We start from the raw sequence: 22,367 nt of genomic DNA, 5'->3' as shown, positions 1-22,367 counted from the left end.
ATCTTCATATCATTTCCATGAGCAAAAAGTGCATGTTTTTCTTTCTCACGAGGGTTTACTGGTGCAACTTTTTACCTGTATTTATAACTATTATAGTGTATTTTTACCCTGCTGCAGAAGTCATCATGTGATGCTGACAATCACCATGAGAGATTTCCATCCTCCTTTTTGCAGATAATTTTACGCTTGAGGGAATCCTACTTCTCATGCATACCAGTGATTTTCAACACAATTTATGGTTACATGTCTTCCCATTCAGTCATTCATTGACTATGTATGTAGGGCAGCTTTTGTTGGCTGCTGTGAAGCTTTCTGGGTAAACCTACAATGGAACAAAAGCCTTAACAAAAACCAACCCTCAATTAGATATACAGTATATCATTTAAAAAACTGAACAATCAAGGGTATTGTTGTCTGGATGTTGGGAAATGCAGAGAAGACGCCTTTTATTGGGAGAAACGTGATAGTTTTTGCCGTGATGATCCATACGAGAAACAGGTACAATCAGCATAATTCTTTTTATTTGCATTTATTAAATAGAAAAAGTGCATAACTCTGTCAAGGTTACATAATCTTCCACATTTATAAAAGAAAAACAGTTTAGAAATTTTTATAAAAGAAACAGTTTTTTAAACAAATTTTATAACAGAATCGGAATCTGCATTAAATTGACTGATGTGGCCATGATTTCTGGAGGATGAATATACCTCTCTGGTACCACTGAGTTATATGACCATTTGAATTTAACAGGCTGCTGTAGTGCCGCCTACTATAGAGAACATCCTTCCAAAGTTTACTGGGTTGTTCCAAGTTGATATGTGCATGTCATTTAAGTTTTGGAAACAAGTGCATGGTGTGTAGTAGTAGTTGATGTCAGATAAGACTAGGGCTGTCCCGAATACCATTTTTTGGGCTTCGAACAGTGATACCCGTCTGAGAATGTGTGGAATTATTCCTTATTTCATGGGCTATTTTGGGATTTATACATAATTATTACATACAAAAATCTTCCTCAATACGTTTGGACGTCTCTGCCCCGTCTGTGACTCTCAGCCCTAAACCCATTTATTCCTACTGAAGACTTTTAAAAAATAAAGCTGGCTAAAAATGAGAAACCGCCATAACTGAATGTTTTGTACACTTTTCTCAGCTAATGATAGTGATCCTTAGGATCAGCTCAGGACATCTCTACTTGTTAGTAGGATCGGTACATTGTTGGTTTTAATCTTTTCATGGGATTTGTTGATTTATTAGAAAATATGTAGAAAATAATGCTACTAATAATAATAACGGTCCAGATGGTCTTCAAGGCTTCAATCATAAAATAAAGCCCTCTGCTTCCTTTGACTTGTCTTTCCCCCTGTCAGAAAACACAAATACAGAAAACACATTAAATTAAAGCATGAACCTGTCTAATGCACCTGCCTAATTGTAAATCTAGATTTACAAGCAGATTCACAGATTGTCACCTATTCTTGTACCTTTCCTGCCATCTTACCCGCTCTAGACACCTTCTTCCTTCTTCCTTTATAGATGTTTTACAAACAAAATCTTAAAGGTTTAAAAAATAATTTTGTAATCTCTAACAAATATATATTGTAGTATATCAAATGTTATAATGTGTGCAACAATACACTGGTAACAAATACTTTACTAATGTAATCATAATGCAATTTGTATCATCTCTTATCAGCTATGATACCATATATAGTTTATAAACCAATATATCTAATACTGTAATTTTAATTATTTACCTTCCCAGATTCTCCACATCCTCGATGGTCTCTGGCAGGGCGACTCCGCTCATCTCAGGCAACCTCGTCACCAATATGCTGTACAGCACCGACATCACACCTGGAACAAACGTAAGTCACTTTTTACTATGAGACGGAAAAAGATATCTTAAATTACTAAGTTTGAATTTCCCTATGTATCGTAGGTCTAGGAAGACTGAAATTTACCGTAAAGTAAAAGAGGCAGCTCCTGCCAGATACTGGCCAGTCTGTAGAGCAGAAACGGGGCCACAATTGCTCCGAAGTCACTGGCTGATGAGCACACTGACACACCCAAATTTCTGTGAGAAATTAAAAAGCAAATCAAGCCACAATCAAGTAAGACATTCAGAGATTCTATTCCTTTTGTTTGTTTTTAACTGGCAGATATATACAGTATATTGTATGCATCTTTTCAGACATCTGTAGCTCCATATTTCCCTTCCTTCTTGCTTTACATTCATGCTACAATGGCGCAAAGTAATGCTGCCTTTTTCTTTTTGTCAATATTGTTGAGGACGTGGTCGTCTTGTTATATTAAACTTTATTGGAATTGTCAATGGAAAAAGTCGATCGGGCGTCCGAGTTAACGTTCATCGTCGTGATTCTTACAGTGTGACTGTGGAAGTTGTATGTTTTGGCCGTGCAGAAAGACCTGATTATAACGAGTTGTGTGAATTTGTCTTGAATTCTCTACTTGGTGTTCTGATGTGCACATAAAAAACAAGTTATATCTACCAAAACTCATTGGATTCGCACCTCAGAGGTGTTGGATACATCTCTGCGTTTGCAAAGTTCACGGTCTCAATTCCAATGGCGACAGCAAGCCTCCCGATGATCGCAATCGACTTTTTCAACACGGCAAAATCTGTAGGGACGACGGACAAGAGAAAACGCAGGATGGAAATGGGATCCAAGTATGAAGCAACCAGGAACTTTTTACCTATCATTGTTAAGAAATCATCACAATCCATTTAAAATTTTTCACCTGATGCCACATGCACCGTCAGCTATACGTACCAGAGGAGACGAAGGGGACTACGAGGCAGGCGATGCCGCCGGTGAAGTTGGTGATGGCCATGAGGGAGCGTCGACCGACTCTGTCGACCAGCAGGTAGAAGATGAGGCCGGTGGGAAGTTCCACCGCAGCAGAAATAAAGAAATCCAAGTAGAGGTTGTTGCCTGTGATCCCCAGCCGCAAGACCAGGCCTTGAAACACAACGGTACTCGTAAACCTGGATGAGAGGAATACCGAGTAAAATGTATTTTTGAAATTACTAGCACATCCAGGAATGTGGTATTTTATAGTATCATGTAGAAGGAAGAAACTTATCAAACAGACTTACCAGGCATAAGTTAAAATGAGTGTGTTTTTTCTTATGCTTGGTGTCCTAAACAAATCCATTACTGATACAGGATTCACTTCTTTCTTTTCCTCCAAAAGAATTATCTGAAAAATATTGTATTGAACGGTTAATGAAATTTCCATATTTACATTTGCATTGACAAAAGCAAAGGTGAACAAAGATGTACGCAGGATATAATGTCATACCTCTGGAAGATTATGGGGTAAAGATCTCCCGTTGCATTTTGCAATGTCCGCGGCAACTCTCATGGCCTCTGTCGTTCTTTTTTGTGAGAACAGCCAACGTGGAGATTCAGGAACAAGCCTTTTAAAAACCAACACACGTCTGTTGGTTTCAATATCAACATCAGAGCTACCCGCGTATAAATAAAACTGGCATATATGAGGAAAATGTATGTATACCAGAGGTAAAAGATAAACAGGATGCAGGGCAGACTCATGATCAGCTGCAGAGTCCTCCAGGAGGACAGGAAGTAAGCCAGACCTGGCAGCATGACCATGCCGATGGAGTAGAAAGTCCGATTCACCATGGACACAAATTTTCTGTTGTTTGATCCAAAGAACTCTATCACTATAGCAAAAAAAGATGATATGTTTTAGCAGATAGACTAACCTCTTTCACATGTATTTGTCAAAACACAGATGAATGACAGACGCTGGTTATAAAATATTAGTATCAGGCATTAACTTACATTAATAGATAGATTAACATATGTGACCCTGCAGTTGTCATACTGACATACTGACAGCTGTTGTTGCCTGTTGGGCTGGAGTTTGCCATGTTATGATGTGAGCATATTTTTTATGCTAAATGCAGTACCTGTGAGGGTTTCTGGACAATATTTGTCATTGTTTTGCGTTGTTAATTGATTTCCGATAATAAATATATACATACATTTGCATAAAGCAAGCATATTTACCCACTCCCATGTTGATAAGAGTGTTAAATACTTGACAAATCTCCCTTTAAGGTACATTTTGAACAGATAAAAAATGTGTGATTATTTTGCGATTAATCGTGATTAACTATTGACCAACATGCGATTAATCAATTAAAATATTTAATTGTGACTAATCGCATGATAGTCCATAGTGAATTGCAGCTAGCTTTAAAACTGAGCCCGCTACAACCTAAAAATCGCCAGTTGCGTTAATGCATTAAAGAAATTAGTGGGGTTAAAACAAATTTGCACTATTATCACATTAACTTTGACAGCCCTAATACATTTGAATTTAAAGCATTTTCAGTTTTCCAGTTTCTCAACATACCAAGTACATAGATGGCCACCCATGCTCCCTTTCCGCAAAACCCTTGTAGAAATCGAAAGGCGAGCAGCAGCGGGTACCACGGCGACAGCATTACCCCGATACCTGAGATACCAAGGCCAACCATCGATACAATGAAGCATGGCTTTCTACCAAACCTGTTAAAACACCAAGTAGTATTATTATTATTTGAAAAAATTAAAAACTCAAATGCTGGCATGTGGAAATTGTGAGAGGAGAACAGTTGCAACTAAACAGTGCATAACAAACCTGTCGGCGATGTAGCCAGTGACAAAAGCTCCAATAAAATACCCACAAGCCAGGAAAACTTGATTCAGATCAGCGAGCCAGGATTTCTCACAGACCAACGAGAACTAAGAGGAAAGAAATGTTGGAGAAATTTCATCAAAAACGAAATCTAATCTTAATTCATAAAAATAGTAAAAGTATTGACAATATAAGATGATGTGCAGCCTCTTATTTCATATTTCTAACACTGTTTATGTTAGTAAGTATAAAGGATATATATCTACCTCAGAAACAATAGTGCTGTGGCTTTTATCAAACTCCCATCTGCCATCACAAGGCGCCAACTCGGTTGCATTAAGAGTCAGCAGCCAGTCAAGTTCGCTGCATTTGTTTTGCATTTTGCTCCAGTCCACTGCAAACCTCATGCAGCGGCTGTAGGATCCTGACTGTTCAGAGTGGGGAGTCGTGACTTCCCGCACCTCGACTTCTGTCCAGCCACATTCCTCCCGGAGGAGCTCAGATCCAGGACTCCGACACCAGTGATCCGGAGTGTGCCCTAAGAAAACAACCCCGACAAGCACAAAAGCAAAAAGTACCAACGGAAATGAACCAAGTGTAACAATCTTCTTCTGGAAAGGCCCAGAGTCTCCTATGTGCTCGATGAGGTTGTCTACATTTGCCATCTCTGCTGATTATCTGATTATCTGAAATAAGATGCTGGGTCTGTTAAAGCAGCTTCACTGAGGATGTCCAAGAAGTGACGCATCTTTAAAGAGACGAGCGGGGCACGAGTGATGATCAAAGTCCTTCTTTCTGTCTCACTTCTTGAGTTTACTGATCATCTTTTCGAGGAACTGAGAAAGCTTATTATGACAACCTGTGCCTGGGACTTATTGATCCTATTTACACAACTCCAGGGGCCCCTTTACTGCCTTTGTACCCACGTGACCCCAATTCCTATCAGGGACAGAAATTCACTTTCCCTTCAGAAGGTAGTTTTGCCCCTCATTTGGATCTTTTCCTATATTTTTTTCCAATATATATTTTAAACTAATGCACCTTACAAAAACTCATTTAGTATTAGCTTTTTCTTTCCTTCTTATGGATGGTAATGTTGATGGTTTGGTCAGTCGGTCAGTCCGCCACTTTGGTCCAGACTGAAATATCTCTATAACTATTGGATGGATTGCCATGAAATTTTGTACAGACATCCATGATACCCAGAGGATGAATCCTAGTGACTTTGTGAACCCCTGACTTTATCCCTAGCGCCATCGGAAGGTTGTCACTTTTGTTTTTTTAGTGAAATAGCTTGACAACTATTTGATGAATTGTCATGACATTTGGTACAGACATTCATGTTCTCCTCAGGATCAATTGTAATAGCTTTGATGATCCTGACTTTTTCAGTCGCTCTTTCATCAGTTCATTTGAATTGGTACAGCACTTTGGTTTATGTCTAAATACCTGCAAAACTAGTGACATTTTCATCATCCTCAGTTGTACTTTGTGTTTTGTGCTAATTAGCAGTTTGCACTGTGCCAGACTGCATTTAAAAAAATAGCTTTTTAAATTCGACATTGCTTGTCAGCAACCGGTTATAAAGTAACTTAGGAGGCAATTGTCGTTGTTTGCTCTGATAAATTTGGCATGCAGTTAACACACCAGTCATAATTTTGTTTTAATGAAAACTCAACTCCTGGCATTTGCTCCTGGTGTTCTTCACCACTGTTTATGATGAAGGAAATAACCGGATGTAACAGGCCAACCATTAAAAGTGACGTATTTTCCTGTTAAATAAGTGCTGCTGATTGGAAAAGTAACTGATAAGTATTTTAGGAAAATTTTAAAAAAGTGTTAAATTCGAGAACAGAGTGGTGTAATTGTGTCTGGCCCATCCGTCAACCAAAGTAAACATTAACCAAAAATGCAGCTTGTACTTTAATCCAAGTTACTGAGTTCTTCTTATATATATAAGCTAATAATATACTTTTCCCATGATATAACTGGTTAAACAACCTTTCTGTTATGTGGCTTGTTTCGTGTATGTGTCAGTGCACGTGCACCCATACACAGAATATAGATTACATATATTTGATGGTTTCTTTAGTCTTCTACAATTGTAAGCTGAATATCTTTGGGTTTTAGACTGTTGGTAGGACAAAATAACATTTACTTTGGACTTACTTATAGACAGAACAGATTAATTGATTAATCAAGATAATAGTTTGCAGATAATTTGATGATGAAAATAACTGTTAATTGCAGACCTATATTAGTGCAGTCTTTGTGTCCACTGCAATATTCATTTTGTCACATTAATGTGTGCTGTCGGGATTAAGATGAAAAGATCACGGTGGACAAAATAATAGGAACACCTGCAAAGATAATTCAGTACAACAGCAGCACAAACTACAATCTCGACACCTTTATGAGCTATACAAAGATTTTTTGCTGGGTTTTTCCATTAGATCACATTAAATTGTTGGGCGTTCCTGTTATTTTGTCCTCCCCTTTTATATGTGGCAGTGAAAGGTAGAACATAAGAGGACGCTTGATGCTTATATTTTATACCACACTGGTCTATGTTCATGTTTTTAATTCGATTTGTATTACAAAGTGAGCTTGGTTATTAACGCAGTAACATTTCATTGGATGTATTCATCATATCATATATTTGTTATCAACAAGTTAAAACCTTTTGATATGCCACAATATTTATCCGTTTACAGCTTAGCCTATAGCAATCACTCTTATTCTAATCTGGTACAAGAAGTTCATCAACTGAAAACCTGTGTGGTGCATGAAGGAGTTCACTGTGCAGATAAAATGTCCTCCGCTGAGGGTCTGTCTATGGGACTCTGACAGCAGTGAGAGAACAGCACCCTCCCATGTTCGTCCAAAAGAAAGTCTCCTCCCAGCTGAAAAATACACAGGAAACAAAATCAACAAAGAACTATATATAAACTAAGGGGCTGTCATTCGATTAAAATATTGAATCGCAATTAATCCCACGATTGTCTATAGTTAATCACGATTAGTTGCACATTTTTTACTAGTTCAAAATGTACCTTAAAGGGAGATTTGTCAAGTATTTAATACTCTTATCAACATGGGAGTGGGCAAATATGCTGCTTTATGCAAACGTATGTATATATTTAGTATTGGAAATCAATTAACAACACAAAACAATGACAACTATTGTCCAGAAACCCTCACAGGTACTGCATTCAACATAAAAAATATGCTCAAATCATAATACGACAAACTGCAGCCCAACAGGAAACAACAGCTGTCAGTGTGTCAGTGTGCTGACTTGACTATGACTTGCCCCAAACTGCATGTGATGATCATAAAGTGGGCATGTCTGTAAAGGGGAGACTCATGGGTACCCATAGAACCCATTTACATTCACATATCTTGAGGTCAGAGGTCAAGGGACCCCTTTGAAAATGGCCATGGCAGTTTTTCCTCGCCAAAATTTAGTTCAAGTTTGGAGCGTTATTTAGCCTCCTTCGCGACAAGCTAGTACGACATAGTTGGCACCAATGGATTCCTTAGGTTTTTTTGTTTCATATGATGCCAGTATCATCACTCTAAACTGAATCCGTTACGACCTAAATATCGCAAATTGCGTTAAGGAAATTAGTGGCGTTATTAGCGTGTTAACTTTGACAGCTCTAAAATAAACCTTAATAAACTTTCTGTGGAGATGTTAAAACTAAAATGGTCATGGGAGAAAATATGTATAACATCGAACAAATAAAAGCGTTTCCTTTTATGCTTCACTTCCACATATTTACACACATGTAAACATGCTCTGCCCATTTTTATTGTATTTTCATTGGTTAAATGAGAAGTTTCACTGGAGAATAAAGGACTTTAGATGCCTTGCACGAGGGCACATCAAGTTCTGCTGCTGCTGCCTCAAATGTCTTTGTTTGTACTTGAAGCTGCGAGCGTTATTTTACCTGAAACATGTCGTCTTGAATCGATGGAAGCCCTCTTGGAAACTCCATGTTGTCCACCACGTATTCAGCATAGAGCAGCATGTTACTGAAGTTCAGTACTTTCTTCAGAGACGCTCCCAGGCCGAACGCAGTGTACATCTGCAGCACCCAACAGAGTTAACCGCTAGCTTACCATCATGAAATGTGTATTCTGTATTATCGTGACGTGGCGTTGACCTCTGACCTTTCTCTCAGGGTCCAACAGCATGTCGAACTGACAGCTAGTCTGCTGCAGCCAGTGTGAAGCTCCCTCCTGACAGCCAAATGAAACCACCACCACTTCAATTGAGTGTGCATCAAAAGACCTCTGAAAAATAATGTTGTATACAGAGACAAAGTTAAATGTTATATATGACAGATTGTAGATACATACACCTTAAATGGTCATACCTGGGAGAGAACATACAAGATTTTAAAGGAGAATTACATCCAGAGGCAGCTGGATGTAATTCAGTTGAAAGCTTATTTTATAGATTGAGGTGGCGTCTGACTGTAGTTAACCTGCGGATTAATTAACAAGCTTTTTGGCAGGAACAGGACTGGACGCTTTCCAGTTTTTGCTCTCTGATTATAAGAAATACATAACAGAACATGCTTCACTGACAGAGACATTACATTTCCTTAAAAATCTATCTCATGATACTGAATTTTGCAGTTGGCTTTTGTTGTCTGAACAGGTGAAAAACAAAAGTTCTGTAGTAAACGTGAACTTTCCAGAGCCTCGTGTTTACCTGATTCTTCTCCAGATCTTTAAGGTGGAGACGGCAGAGTAGACAGGAGAACTGACGGATTAACACCAGCAGGATCTTTTTACCTTTCCCAAGATATTTCTCTAATATTAGTGTTCTGCAAAACACACAGAAAACACTTAAATGCACCACAAGCCACACCAACACAAAGGGGTTTGGCAGATGATGTCATTTATAACAGTGTTTAGTTTAATTTCAATCAATGAATCAAACTTACTCTCCTGTTCTGGCATCGATGAGAGATGTATCTGGTGAAATACATTTTGACTGATAGTCCTTGTCCAGTATTTCAGCACTCAGTTGTAACTCATCATCCAGACGCTGCAGAAAGGCATCCCACTGCACCTGTGTTACATCCGCCACAGTCGGTAAAAACCGATTCCCGAAAAAATCAGTTCCCTGATGAGAATATTTTTGAAAGTATTTGTTATGTCTGTTACTCACTTCTAGTTGCTGAAAGTCCTGCACGGCGTCCCGTAAAGCAGCACAGCTGGAGGAGTCACACAACAAACGTTTTTACTGTTGTTTCAGTTTATAGGGACTGTAAGTTATATTATGAATGAATGGACAGGGATTTTTATTGTTGCACAATCAGCAGATTTTTACTACGTCAGGGTGTCGGTTACAGCAGGTTTGATGGCCTCTCTATGAGTCTAAATCTGCTCTATATAGAGTAAAATATCACAAAATATATTTAAAAGACATCAAAATAAAAGTTTAAGCTGTGTATTTTGATGACTAAGTGATTTCCTCACTTGTGCCAAGAAATTTTGTTTGGAAATTTAGTGAACAGATGCTCAGAGATGAAGGGACTTTTCTTCATTAAGAAGAAAATATATATTTGTGTTCCTACTAGGGCTGCAATCAATAATTATTTTCATTATTGATTATTCTGCTGATTGTTTTTTTCAATTAATTGATGAATCATTTGCTCTACGTAATGCCAGAAAGTGCCAGAAAACAAAATTATTTATTTATTATCACATAAAACAACAGCAAATTATCCCAATTAAGAAGTTGGAACTAGGGGACATTTGGTATTTCTGCTTGAAACGTGATTTGGAAAAAAATTGACCATCAAAATAGTTGCAGAATCATTTTCTGTAATCGATTAACTGCTCTTACTGAGTGTTTTTTCTCCAGAGGTCCTCTGCATCATTTTTCCTTTTAACAGACAAACTGTGAAATTAGAAAAAAATAGAAGTAAACAACTCATCTCTGAATCTGTGCTGCTCTAGTGGAGCTCTATTTACTTTTTTATTTTAATAGAAATGGTATTTTATAGGCTGTTCATAAACAGAGTGTACGGCTCATAACCTTCTGTACAAAGCTGCAGCAGCTTCAATCAGACCCAGCAGTGACTGTGTTTGCTCTATGCGGATTTTCTGCCTGATGAATTCCTGGAGAGAGCCTGTGTGAGATAAAGTAAATGAAGTTAATGTTTGTTTGGGTTCATTCTTTACATCTAATGATTGGCAGGCCTCCTGCTTTCCCCCCCACACTCATGGTACGACCGTAAATCGCCTGCCAACTGCAGAACACGCTGTCTGCACGTCTATTTTTATGTGCACTTGTCCGTCCTCACAAAATGCTGCCTACCTTCCCTGCTCTCCTTCTCGGCGAGGTCCAGCAGAGCTTTTCCTTCTTCAACAAAAGCCGTGAGAGCTTTCACTGCGGTCGCGTCTGCTCTTTCAGACATTTTCTTTGTTTGTTTTGTAATAGTTTCATAAGATATGCAGCTTCTTATCAGAGTGAAACAATCTCTGCTTTCTCTCGAAGTCCACTCTGGCTAAATGAGACAACAAACGTTTTTCTGTTTGAGCTCATTTTAAAGGGCCACTCCACTGATTTTACACGTGAAGATCAGTTTAATAGTACTAGTACTGCTTGTGAGAATGGTTATATAATGTCTTCTGTGGCTCTGGAAGGAGCTTTGTCAGGTCTAAGAAAGTTACTCAGGTGACAACACATTTATTCAAGTTTGAAAGCTAGGAATAGTCTAACAAGAAGAAGCTATTGGATGTATTATGGGAAATGTAGGAATATATGATCCAGTCTGTTTGCTTCAATTTTGACCTCTTTGTTTTAATCTTCTGCCTGTGAGTCCCCCATCTTTTTGCAAATGCAATATTAAATTGCTAAAGTGCCCCTAAATGTCTTCTAGCTTGTTTTAGCTTCACAAATTGTGGAAATGGCAGAGGTGTTTTCACTTATGTTGCGGGTAAAATAACTCCAACCTCAACCAGAATTGTGAATAAAGGTGCAAAGTTTCCCCATATTCTCTATTCACTATTTTCTTTAAAGATATTCTCAATGTTATTTAACATAGAAACACGGGATTCTTGTGAATCATGTCCATCAGCTTGTCATGGTTGGGGTGGCTATAAATACTACAATAAGAGTGGCTGTGGCTCAGAGGCAGAGCGGGTCGCCCACCAATCGGAAGGTCGGCGTTTCAACATGTCAAAGTGTCCTTGAGCGAGATACTTAACCCCACATTGCTCCCGAATGCTGTGCCATCTGTGTGTGAATGAGTATTTAGATCAGATCCTGATGGGCAGGTTGGCACCTTGCATGGCGGCCTCTGCCATCAGTGTATGAATGTGTGTGTGGATGGGTGAATGATGAAATGTAGTGTAAAGCACTTTGAATGCAAGTCCATTTAGCATTTACAATACCCATGAGCCTCGGCCGCTGTTTCTGTGGAGAAGAAGTCAAGTCAGATGCACAAATTTCAAAATTCTTCGTTGCTGTATCCGAAACTACATACTACTGACAAATGCAGTATGCAGTATGTACTGTATACTGCGTTTGTCAGTAGTATATAGTATGGAACGTAAATCGATTTATTTTGTAGTATGCTAGGCAGGGTTTCGCAGGTTTTCGATTTTGGAAAGCGGAAGTACAGTAAACAGCACGGACAATAGCAGACCTCCGCTACTTTACATTACACAAATGACCGAAAGTGACCTTTCGAGGGCTTTGCATTGTGGGATACAGTGGGCGAGGTAGACTGGTCCGATGCATACTGGAGATTTTTTCCGAATCAGTACGACATCCGGGTATTTTTGGATACCTGCATACTACATGCATACTACATTCTACATGCTACATTTTGGCCAAATCAGTACGTACTACTAGTATAGTATGCGGTTTCGGATACAGCCACAGCGTAGTGTCTGAATTATTCTAAAATTGAACAGATTTTGGGCTTAAGTGGTTGTTTATTGTCATCTTGCTGGACTGTGGCTAACACAGCAGCAAACCCTAGGAAGTTTGTGCGTGAACACACCACCCTCTTCCTGTGCTGTATGGCTCATACTGAGCGGCGAGTGGCGAGATCACTGGACATAAATGCTGGCTGCTGGCCAAACAGCCAACTACTCATTTAAGTCAATCCGGCTACTTTATTATATTCATTTTTTATTCTAATAAAATAGTTTTGATTGACAGCTTGCTACTCCATATCCTATTTATTCAAGCATATAGCGCAGTCCTTCGTCACATGGTTATATGATATTGCACTGTCACACCATACATGTGTTTGCATCCCTGGTTGTAGATCATTTATTACATCATGTCTTTATGAACACAGTCTTGTACTTTTTAGATTTTTTTATTAAAGAATCAGGTATGTTCTAACACAGTTGTTAATCTTTCGTATTGATGATCAATCACGACAATCTGCAATCTGCAACTTTCTTTACGTTTTGATCTGTGAGTTAGAAAAGCCATGAAACTTCTTAGTTGTAGTTGGCCTGTTGCAGCTACTAAAATGAACCTTGTCTTAAATCTTTGACACATCAGGATCAGACACTGAACACAGAGCCAGCATTTTTCTTTTTATTGCTGTGAATCTCACATGAGCCAGATTTCTTTTCCACATTAGTTGCAGCATTAATCAACCGACTCCATTTCCAAATCTCTCTGTTCTTGGCATCCGTCGTCCTCGACTTCCTGGAGGTGATCGCCATCGCTCTCCTCTATGTGGTTCTCCTCTGGCTCCTCTTCAGAGTGTCCTTGTGATTGGCTAACGTCTGTTTCTGTGGGTATAACATGAGAGATTGTGAAAGAGCTGACAATCTCGTTCAGGCGGCTCTGCTCAGACTTCAGTTTAGCCAGTTCCTTGGACAGTGGGGTTTCGGGTGCTGGTGTCTCGACGGGGGCAGTGGAGGCGGGAGCTGCAGCATTCTGGACAGGGTCGTCCTCTTTAGGGACTTGAGGGGTCTCCAGCTCCTCAGGGCTCTCCTTCTGTGTTGGTTCAGTAGTGCTGATGTCTGGTTGACTTCCAGCTCCCTGCACCTTCTCAGAAAGACTCTTCCTCTCCTCTTGCAAAGCCCTGCACAGATTCTCAAGCTTCTGGTTCTTGATGTTGATGAGCTCAAACTCCTTTTCCTTGATTGCTTTCTGTAAAATACATGCAAAATTGTTGTAAATAGAGTTGTTACAATACCAGTATCGGAAAATGTGTCAGATACTGCACCTATCTGATACCATAATTTATGAACCCAGAAAAAAATCAACTTGTTTAACCGGAAATTTCTTCTTCACCGCTCCAAAACAGTAGCCTTCACTGTGCTGTCACGCTCGATGTATCATGGCTGCCACTGGCAACTACTGTTTCAGAGCAGCGAAGAAGAACTGATTGCAGGTAGTTTGTAATGTGACGATAGCGAACTCATGGTTAATCGCAACTTAATCACACAATTTGTATTTGTTCAAAATAAACCTTAAAGGGAAATTTGTCAAGTATTTAATACTCTTATCAATATGGGGGTGGGTAAAAATGCTTCCTTTATGCAAATGTATGTATATATTTATTATTGGAAATCAATTAACAACACAAAACAATGACAACTATTGTCCAGAAACCCTCACAGGTACTGCATTTAGCATAAAGAAATATGCTCAAATCATAACATGGCAAACTGCAGCCCAACAGGCAACAACAGCTGTCAGTGTGTTAGTGTGCTGACTTGACTATGACTTGCCCCAAACTGGATGTGATTATCATAAAGTGGGCATGTCTGTAAAGGGGAGACTCATGGGTACCCATAGAACCCATTTTCATTCACATATCTTGAGGTCAGAGGTCAAGAGTTTTTCCTCGCCAAAATTTAGCGTAGGTTTGGAGCGTTATTTAGCATCCAAGCTAATATGAGATGGTTGGTACCAATGGATTCCTTAGGTTTTCTAGTTTCATATGATGCCAGCATCTTCACTCTAGCTGTAAAACTGAGCCCGCTACAATCCGATAGCGTTAATGTGTTAAAGAAATTAGTGGTGCTAAAACAAATTTGCGTTAACGTGTTATTATCGCGTTAACTTTGACAGCCCTAGTCTCATCTAATGAGTGCCCTGTCTCTTGTTTTGCCACACGGAGCAGGGCGAGGAAACCTTGGGATTTATATCAAATCTATTGTCAAGGGAGGACCGGCTGAAATGGTGAGATCCAGTGCATTTTTGATTCAGCTTTAACGTGAGATGTGCAGAATAACTTGATTTAAATTATACAAGGAAAGATTAAAATAATGGAAAAAATCCATTCTTTGTGCAGAATGGCAGGTTGACAGCTGGGGATCAGCTGCTGAGTGTAGATGGTCAAAATCTGGCAGTCAAGAGAGGTAGCTACATAACGGCCTGTTATACAACTGGCTAGTAAAAGTTTATGTGTTTAAACACGTGAGCAGCGTGACTTTAGGAATGGCATCATCTGTCTGTTGGTCAGTCATTATTATCACGTTAACACTGACAGCCCTAAGAACTATGTTTTTTTTATCACGCTCGGATCGGTACTCGGTACACAGTAGGAATCGGTATTGAAACATCTCGAGTTGTAAAAGTGGGGAAATCTTTTGTCTTTTCTAGTAAAAACTAAATCCTTGTATTGAGCTATAAATGAGTGAAGAAAAATGTTTCTTACATCTGACACCATGTCAAGGAGACTCTTGTTGCAGCTATCAAAGCGAGTCTTCCATGACTGGCACTCTTTATCCAGCTTTTTCATTCTCTTGGTCATCTACACCACAAAAAAAACATCACGTTACACAGTACACAATCAAAGCCACTTCCAAAAATAGCTGCCACAATAGAGTGTAGGATTATACAGTTTGTCAGATGTAGTGTTAGCGTAAATCTCATGGGAGCTTTTCTCTCTTATTCCTGTTTTTATCATGTTTTTATTCCCAGATAAACAAAATAATATAACCAATATCATGAAGCCGACTTCAAATGTTCTGCTCTCACTTTGTCCATGTCCTGTTTGAAGCCGGTGTAGACACTGTTACTCTTTGATACCGTGCCCTGGAATTCATCAAACTTCTTGGAGTACATATCGAGCTGAGGAGAAATGGTGAGAAAAACATTATGCGTGCTTCTAGAGAGGTAGAAAAACAAGTCCATTTTCGCTCACGACGCCCCGTTACTGTACCTGGATCTTCGTATCGCTCTCTTGCTCCTTCATGACCTTCAATTTCATTTTATACGCTGCCGCCTGTTTTAGCAGCTGTGGAATATTAAAATGGTTGATGAAAATGAGCATTAGGGTTATTAGAATTGCAAATATGTTATTAAAAATCCTTGGAGCACTCGACAAATCTGATAAACAAAACGTACAAGCTCTTTTTCCAGCTTGTGCTTCTCCTCTGTCTCGTGCAGGATCATGTTGGCCTGCGTGAGTTTGGTTTCCAGCAGCTTTTCTTTCAGGTCTCTGTGTTTGAAAACCTTTTCCAGGTTCTGGAAGACAGTCAGGTGGATTTATGAGAGAAAGCTGTTTCATTTCTTGCTCCTTTTGGCTACATAAAACCAAAAAAATACGGTAACTAATAAATGTAAGACCTGTGAAATGTGCAAATAATTCATGTGTTTCGAAACAGACACGGAGGCCCAGATGTGTGAGGTTTTAGATAAGGGCTGTTTGCATGTAGATCAAACTTAGTGTTTCTCTGTTTTGAAGCCATGTGTGCTCAGTGTGTGTCAGGATCCATACCGCCTCTCGCTGGTCGTACTGTGAAATCAGCCCCTTCAGTTTCTCTGCCAGATCGCTGTTCTCCTGGCATAGCTTGGTGTTGCGGTTGCTGTGTTCCTCGATTTGGGCCTGAATCTCGCTCAGCGTCCCCTGGAAATGGGTGGTGATCTCTTTCCTCTTCAGGTCGTCCTCTCTGCACCTCTGCAGGGTCTCTTCCTGAATTTCAGCGACGGATGTTTAAGCTCAAAACAATCTTGTATACGATATATTTGCAATTAGCACAGTGACATAGAGCTAGCGGCATCTTTAGCTTGTCCTCTGATTGTATACAATTCCCAGGTGTCCATGCAACAGTGAAATAGCTGTGGTTATACCCACTGTTTCTTTCCCACCAACAACTGAACTAAAAATCTAAAGTCTTGTAACTATGCAGGACACACATAATGTAAGTGTGACGTTATTAGAGCCGCAACAAATTATCATTTTCTTCATCGATTAATCTGCCGAAAACCTAAAGATGTTCAGTTTACTGTCACATTAGACAAAGAAAAGCAGGAAACCCTCACAGTTAAAAAGCTATAATCTTGGGCTGTCAATCGATTCAAATATTTAATCGGAATCAATCGCAAATTAATCACACATTTTTTATCAGTTCAAAATGTATCTTAAAGGGAGATTTGTCAAGTATTTAATACTCTTATCAACATGGGAGTGGGCAAATATTCTTTGTTTATGCAAATGTATGTATATATTTATTATTGGAAATCAATTAACAACACAAATAATGACAGATATTTTCCAGAAACCTTCACAGGTACTGCATTTAGCATAAAAAATATGCTCAAATCATAACATGGCAAACAGGCAACAACAGCTGTCAGTGTGTCTGTAAAGGGGAGACTCGTGGGTCAATTTAAATTTCACAGTATGTTTTTCTAACACACATTAAATTTGCATCATGCGTAAAGCTTAGAGGGAAACATCTGCTCCCTTACATGCAATGTAAATCAATTTCTTGTGAATTATATAATTTAAAGCAGCTGTATTCAATATCTTTGTAAAACTGTTGGATCACCACTAGAGTTAGAAATGAAATTGTCTAGTTTGAACAACACTTGGTTTCACAACGTGAGTTCAAGAGGTCAAATCCTGAACTTTGACATAACGGTTGATCTTTGGTGCCAGCTGATGTCACCTCCTGTAGAGCGCAACATATGGTTACAACACCCGGCAGCGAAAATCAACTAACAACAACAATTTCAGTAGCTCAGATTAGATACCGTGCTTGTAAGAGATTTTGGTGTTTAGTTATTCTTAACCCTTTCAGATCATTTAGGCCATATTGTGCAACTATTTAAAAAAAAAAAATCTTTGTATTTTTAGATTAAAATCCAATCATCTTTTCTTCCTGTAAAACAAAATATGAAGTGTGTTTACGTAAGCTAGTACCAACCAATTCCGACCAATAATATCTTATCATCCATCAATCAATGGGCAACTTTTAACGAAGGGAGGTGTGTGCGTGCTGTAGCTCCACATCGCGCTACATGCTAAGCCAGCCCTCTTTTGAGCGGTCCTATCAAATGCGAACACCGCTCAAATATTCCGTTTAACTTGGGAATACGTCAAAGTACCTTGGGACTTTAAATAATACTTCCACTACTACATGAAGAGCAGACATGAGAGGAGCTGAAGTACCTTTAAGGTCTTGTTGTGCCTCTGCAGCTCTCGGCAGAGCCCCTCCAGTTTGCTGCGAGCCAGCACGGCCCGGCTGTGCTCGCTCTGCAGCTGGTCCTTCTCCTTCATCACCTGGAGCAGCTTCTTCTGCAGCACCTTCAGCTGCTTCTGGTCGCTCCGATGCTCCTCCAACTGCAGAAATACACAGGAAAAATCCACCAAATGCCAACAAGGGTGAAGATACCACTTTGTATATTCTCTCTCCCCAGTTTTCTATAATCATCCACTCACCAGCTCGGCATGCTTCTTGATGATGGCTTCCAGTTTCTGTTCTGGAGTGTGGAGTTTGTTCAAACTTTGCATCAGCAGCATGGCTTCCTTCCCTGAACAGCCACAAAGAATTTGATTACCAAAGGGTGGAAGGTGAAACAGATTCATCACTAAGTGATGTGTAAATCTAGTTATTCGTCAGAGAAAATATACCGAAATTATTTTGGAATCCAGACGTCTGTCGCCAACTATAAAAGGCATGAGGAAATACTATTTTACCTGCTCGTCTGTCGCAGATGGATGCACTTACACACATTACAGCTCTACTTACACGCCTATCAGTTTCAGTGCAACTTGCTGACCGAGCTGAATGAAACCCACCTCAGCAAAAATCAATAAAACATTTTGAGGAGAAAAAAAACTCCAACCCACCTAGGTTTTTGAGCATCTTCTTCTCCAGTTTCTGGTCCTTGCGGGTGTCTGCCTCTTTGACGGCCGTGACCTCCTCGGCGTCCTCTGGCTCAGCGGGATTCTCGTCAGCCTGGTAGGTGCTAATGATGTCCTCCAGCTGCTGGGCCAGGTCCTCTGTCAGGTCAATGTGCCGACCCTCGGCTAGCGACGCCTCGGGACCCGTGGGTGCAGGACAAGCCTCCATTATTCTGAGCTATACTGAGAGGGAAGCAGTTATGAATACGACCGCGTCTGACCAACCAGTGTCTATCAAATCAAAGTGGTTGATAATGTGTCTTGGTTACTTCTTCCTTGCTTTATGAAGGCTAGTTTTGAATGATACTTTATCAACTTCTGTTTAACTGAAAGATAGATTTGCTCATTGCAGGCTATATGAAAAGCTTTGCATTCGGCCTTTTTCACAGCAGACATTTTGACTTCTCATAACAGGAAAAACATGTGTTACTAAATACATTAACAGTGGCTCTGTTGTGTTTAAGTGTCCAAGTAAGTGACAGCTTGCACAAGACCAGGACCGTGGAACAGAATAATTTATTTTATTATTTACACCTGTGCTTTTCCTCCTGTAACCATAAAGAAGACCTAAAAATCAAAACTGATAAACCGGCCATCTGATTTTGCAGATTAGAGCTGCAGCGATTAATCAATTAGTCAAGACAATTAATTGGTAACTATTTTGACTGAATTATTACAAAATCAATTATTTGTTTTAATCATTTTTCAAGCAGAAATGCTAAACATTTGCTGATTCCAGCTTCTCAAATGTGAAGATTTACTGTTTTTTTTCCTTCATATATGGCAGTAAACTGAATATCTCTGGGTTTCGGACTGTTGGCCGGACAAATCAGGGCATTTGAAGACGTCACGTTGGACTGTGGGATTGTATTATTTCATAATTTTTTTAATTTTTTAGACAAAATGATTAATCGAGAAAGTAATCAGTAGATTATTAAAGGTGCGCTATACGATATCCAGAGCATTATGGTGCCTTCAAATGGGGTCTTGTTTACCGTGTTCATGAGAAGAGTCCATATGAATGTCCCCTCTTGTGGTATTCACAACGTTGTAAGTGGAACGTTTCTGAAAGCTCCGAGTTCACGAGTTGTGACGTGTTTGTTGACATTGTAAGAAATGGCGGAGGTAAAAGTAAATTTTTCGGTGCATAATAAGTTAATATATTTTCATATTAGTCATATGTTTTTCTTCGTAATTTTATAATATGTCAGAGGAAAATGCTGATATTCCCAACGGCCTCATCTTTTTCCTCTGTCATTATGCCTTTGCATTTCCTGCATTATGTTACCCACTTGCTAGCTTGCTAAACATCTAGCTCCTCTGTGGCTTCTAGACACCGACAGTGACGCTAATATTGTCGTTGCTTAGCAGCGGTGTTCCCACGACTTAACCACTTGAATGCCAAACATATTGTGTACACGACTTCTCATGTTTTAAACACGAGCTCACGAGTTTAATTTGAAGGCACCATGTACAGTATATAGCATCTGTGTGTGTTGTAATCTGAGCTTCTCCTTGCTTTGTTGACAAAGCTGGGCCGGTCGGCCGTGCGTGTGTGCTTTCAGTGCGTGTTCATGCATGTGAGCGTTCCCCACTGGCTATGTCACGACCGCTGCTCTGCACTGCTCTAGAACAGCGCTTGCAGCTGATAACGGCGCTGTTGCGGAAGTATAGCACCCACCCTCCAGTTCCCCCCCGATTAACACTTTTAGCTCTGTCAGCGGAGTGGCCATTGTTAGCACCGTTAGCTGTGAGCCGCCAGCTCAGCCGTCGCCATGTTGAGAGCCATATGGAGGCAATAAAAATGCTCCCAATCTTGCATTTAGCACCTTTAATATTTTTGAGATACAGTAATGAAATCCATAATGAAAATAATTGTTTAATCACCATCTCCCTCAGCAGGTACCAACATGGTGCCTTTTAGCAAGGCACATAAAAACAGCTGTATATTCTGTGCTGAAGGAGCTCAGTGAGAAACATTAGATGCATTTTTAAAAAACAATTGTAGCTGCTGCAGACATACAGTATTTGGTCTTGACAGCATATTATGCTTTACTGTTTAAGACAGGCACATTTAAAAAAAATGTTGCCTGTTTTGTGATTCAACTCCAGTCAGTTAAAGCGATCTCAAAGCTTATTATTGTACCGCAGTGATTGTGCCTGTCTTACAGGCTCACAGCCAGAGCCTGTTTACGTGCATAAAATTAGTGCAGCCTTCACACTGCTTTCACAAGCAGAGCACATGGCACCTGTTCCAGACCCCACAGGCTATTTTAGGAACTTCTTAATATGGGCAAGTTATTTATTTATTTCCAATCCACTCTTATTGATGTCAATGTCAGTGGTTGTGCGTACAAAAGCTGCATTCTCCAACCATGAAAAATATCTGTATTACATAAGTGACCTCATCTATATTCAATGTGTTTAAAGGAGGCAGATGTCCAAATGAAAATTCAGCTTGAAATAAATTGATTTGTTTGCAGTCCAAAGAAATAATAGCGGTGGTGCACAATCAGAGAATTTATACAAATATTAAGTAGAAAATGTTCTTAAAATGAATCTCTTTCCATTCTGTTAGCAAATGTCACAGGCAAGTCTCCTTCTCATTTTCAGCAAAGCTTCAGAAAGCGTCAAAGTCAAACAATTATTAGTATCCTTAAGATCAAGAAGAGGTTTGGAAACCACCTCAAGCACAGAATTTAAGGTTATTTTTATGCAGTTTTAAGTGTAAATGTCCCTGAAGAAGCAGGGTAGCGAGCAAACAGGGTCTTACCAGGAGCAAGGGCCAGAGAGGGAAAAGGAAGAGTGTCGAGGGGCTTGGGACAGGCTGCCACCACAGATACAACAGCTGTGATAAGACCACCTCAAAATAAACCAGAGGAGCAGAGCTCACTCTGAGCAGAGAGAGGGAGGACAGAGGTAATGAATGTCTCTGTCTCTGTCTAGGACACCCCACTTACAAAGTCCTCTGATTGTAATCCAAGCTGGGCTTGACATGCAGTCACTGTGTGTATGAATACAATCGAAATCCTCATTTAAAGGTTTTCTGTTAAGATCTCCAGCAGCCATTTTACGCCTCTGCTGCTTTAAACCTTCGCAACTTTATTTTAAGCTGCGATGCTGTTAACAGCCATATAATTATTCTAACAAATGGGCCTGACAGGCATAGTCACTGAGCAGGAGAGGGAAAAAAATGAACTGTCTCTCTGATTGGCCAGAATTAGAACAGACCTCCTCCCAAACCGAGCATAATGCGCTCCAACATCACAGTCTTTTCCTCACATATTAATATATGCTTCACACATGCAGTAGAGTGCAGTACACGCACTGTATCTGCTGCTGATACGGTGTTTTTTGACGCAACCTGAAAGTGGTTGAATATTATCCACAAGGTGAGAACTATTTTTGGAAGCATTCATTTATTTCTCTCGTTCCATGTTATGACTGCAGTAATCATTTTTCACCAGAGGATGTCACTGGTAGGAGTGTCCAATTTTTCACTCTGGAGAGTTTTTTTTTTTTTTTTTTTTTTTGCCTCCACACTCCTACGCCTCG

General features: G+C 39.7%; 3 protein-coding genes and 1 long non-coding RNA gene across 7 annotated transcripts in view; 1 reads left to right on the top strand and 3 right to left on the bottom strand.

The window, feature by feature from the left end:
- Positions 1 to 1,317: 1,317 nt before the first annotated feature.
- oct2 (organic cation transporter 2) lies at positions 1,318 to 6,564 on the bottom strand. Its single transcript, XM_037746495.1, has 11 exons — positions 4,938 to 6,564; positions 4,675 to 4,778; positions 4,408 to 4,562; positions 3,541 to 3,709; positions 3,325 to 3,442; positions 3,119 to 3,222; positions 2,793 to 3,007; positions 2,532 to 2,640; positions 1,962 to 2,074; positions 1,755 to 1,854; positions 1,318 to 1,360 (listed from the first exon to the last, which is right to left on the bottom strand). The coding sequence occupies exons 1-11, from the start codon at positions 5,334 to 5,336 to the stop codon at positions 1,318 to 1,320; spliced, it is 1,629 nt and encodes a 542-aa protein (XP_037602423.1). The 5' UTR covers positions 5,337 to 6,564.
- Positions 6,565 to 7,202: 638 nt separating this feature from the next.
- LOC119474503 (prostamide/prostaglandin F synthase-like) lies at positions 7,203 to 11,499 on the bottom strand. Of its 2 annotated transcripts, XM_037746537.1 has the most exons (9): positions 11,012 to 11,499; positions 10,730 to 10,823; positions 10,538 to 10,591; positions 9,857 to 9,902; positions 9,630 to 9,757; positions 9,395 to 9,509; positions 8,848 to 8,970; positions 8,625 to 8,762; positions 7,203 to 7,574 (listed from the first exon to the last, which is right to left on the bottom strand). In XM_037746537.1, exons 1-9 carry the CDS (start codon positions 11,109 to 11,111, stop codon positions 7,467 to 7,469), a joined length of 906 nt encoding a protein of 301 aa, XP_037602465.1. In that variant the 5' UTR covers positions 11,112 to 11,499; the 3' UTR covers positions 7,203 to 7,466. The 2 variants fall into 2 exon arrangements, with proteins under 2 accessions (XP_037602465.1, XP_037602466.1); XM_037746538.1 differs by lacking the exon at positions 10,538 to 10,591 and having other exon boundaries at positions 11,012 to 11,498.
- Positions 11,500 to 13,233: 1,734 nt separating this feature from the next.
- txlnbb (taxilin beta b) lies at positions 13,234 to 21,741 on the bottom strand. 2 transcript variants are annotated; one of them, XM_037746534.1, is made up of 10 exons: positions 21,586 to 21,741; positions 18,759 to 18,995; positions 18,348 to 18,439; positions 18,078 to 18,248; positions 16,401 to 16,595; positions 16,028 to 16,147; positions 15,843 to 15,917; positions 15,659 to 15,751; positions 15,336 to 15,431; positions 13,234 to 13,819 (listed from the first exon to the last, which is right to left on the bottom strand). In XM_037746534.1, the coding sequence occupies exons 2-10, from the start codon at positions 18,979 to 18,981 to the stop codon at positions 13,310 to 13,312; spliced, it is 1,575 nt and encodes a 524-aa protein (XP_037602462.1). In that variant the 5' UTR covers positions 18,982 to 18,995; positions 21,586 to 21,741; the 3' UTR covers positions 13,234 to 13,309. The 2 variants fall into 2 exon arrangements, with proteins under 2 accessions (XP_037602462.1, XP_037602463.1); XM_037746535.1 differs by having other exon boundaries at positions 13,310 to 13,819; positions 18,759 to 18,990; positions 21,586 to 21,733.
- LOC119474508 overlaps positions 14,786 to 22,367 on the top strand; it is a 33,025-nt gene continuing 25,443 nt past the window's right edge. Inside the window, exons 1-2 of one of the 2 annotated variants that reach the window (XR_005203574.1) lie at positions 14,797 to 14,857; positions 14,970 to 15,036. This is a non-coding gene — a long non-coding RNA (uncharacterized LOC119474508). Of the gene's footprint in view, positions 14,858 to 14,969; positions 15,037 to 22,367 lie in introns of both variants that reach the window. The other variant, XR_005203573.1, reaches the window with a different exon arrangement.

The sequence above is a fragment of the Sebastes umbrosus genome, chromosome 16 (assembly GCF_015220745.1).
Source record: "Sebastes umbrosus isolate fSebUmb1 chromosome 16, fSebUmb1.pri, whole genome shotgun sequence".
Taxonomy (NCBI): domain Eukaryota; kingdom Metazoa; phylum Chordata; class Actinopteri; order Perciformes; family Sebastidae; genus Sebastes; species Sebastes umbrosus.
Note: the sequence above shows the minus strand (reverse complement) of the source record. Positions and strands in the feature narration are given on the sequence as shown.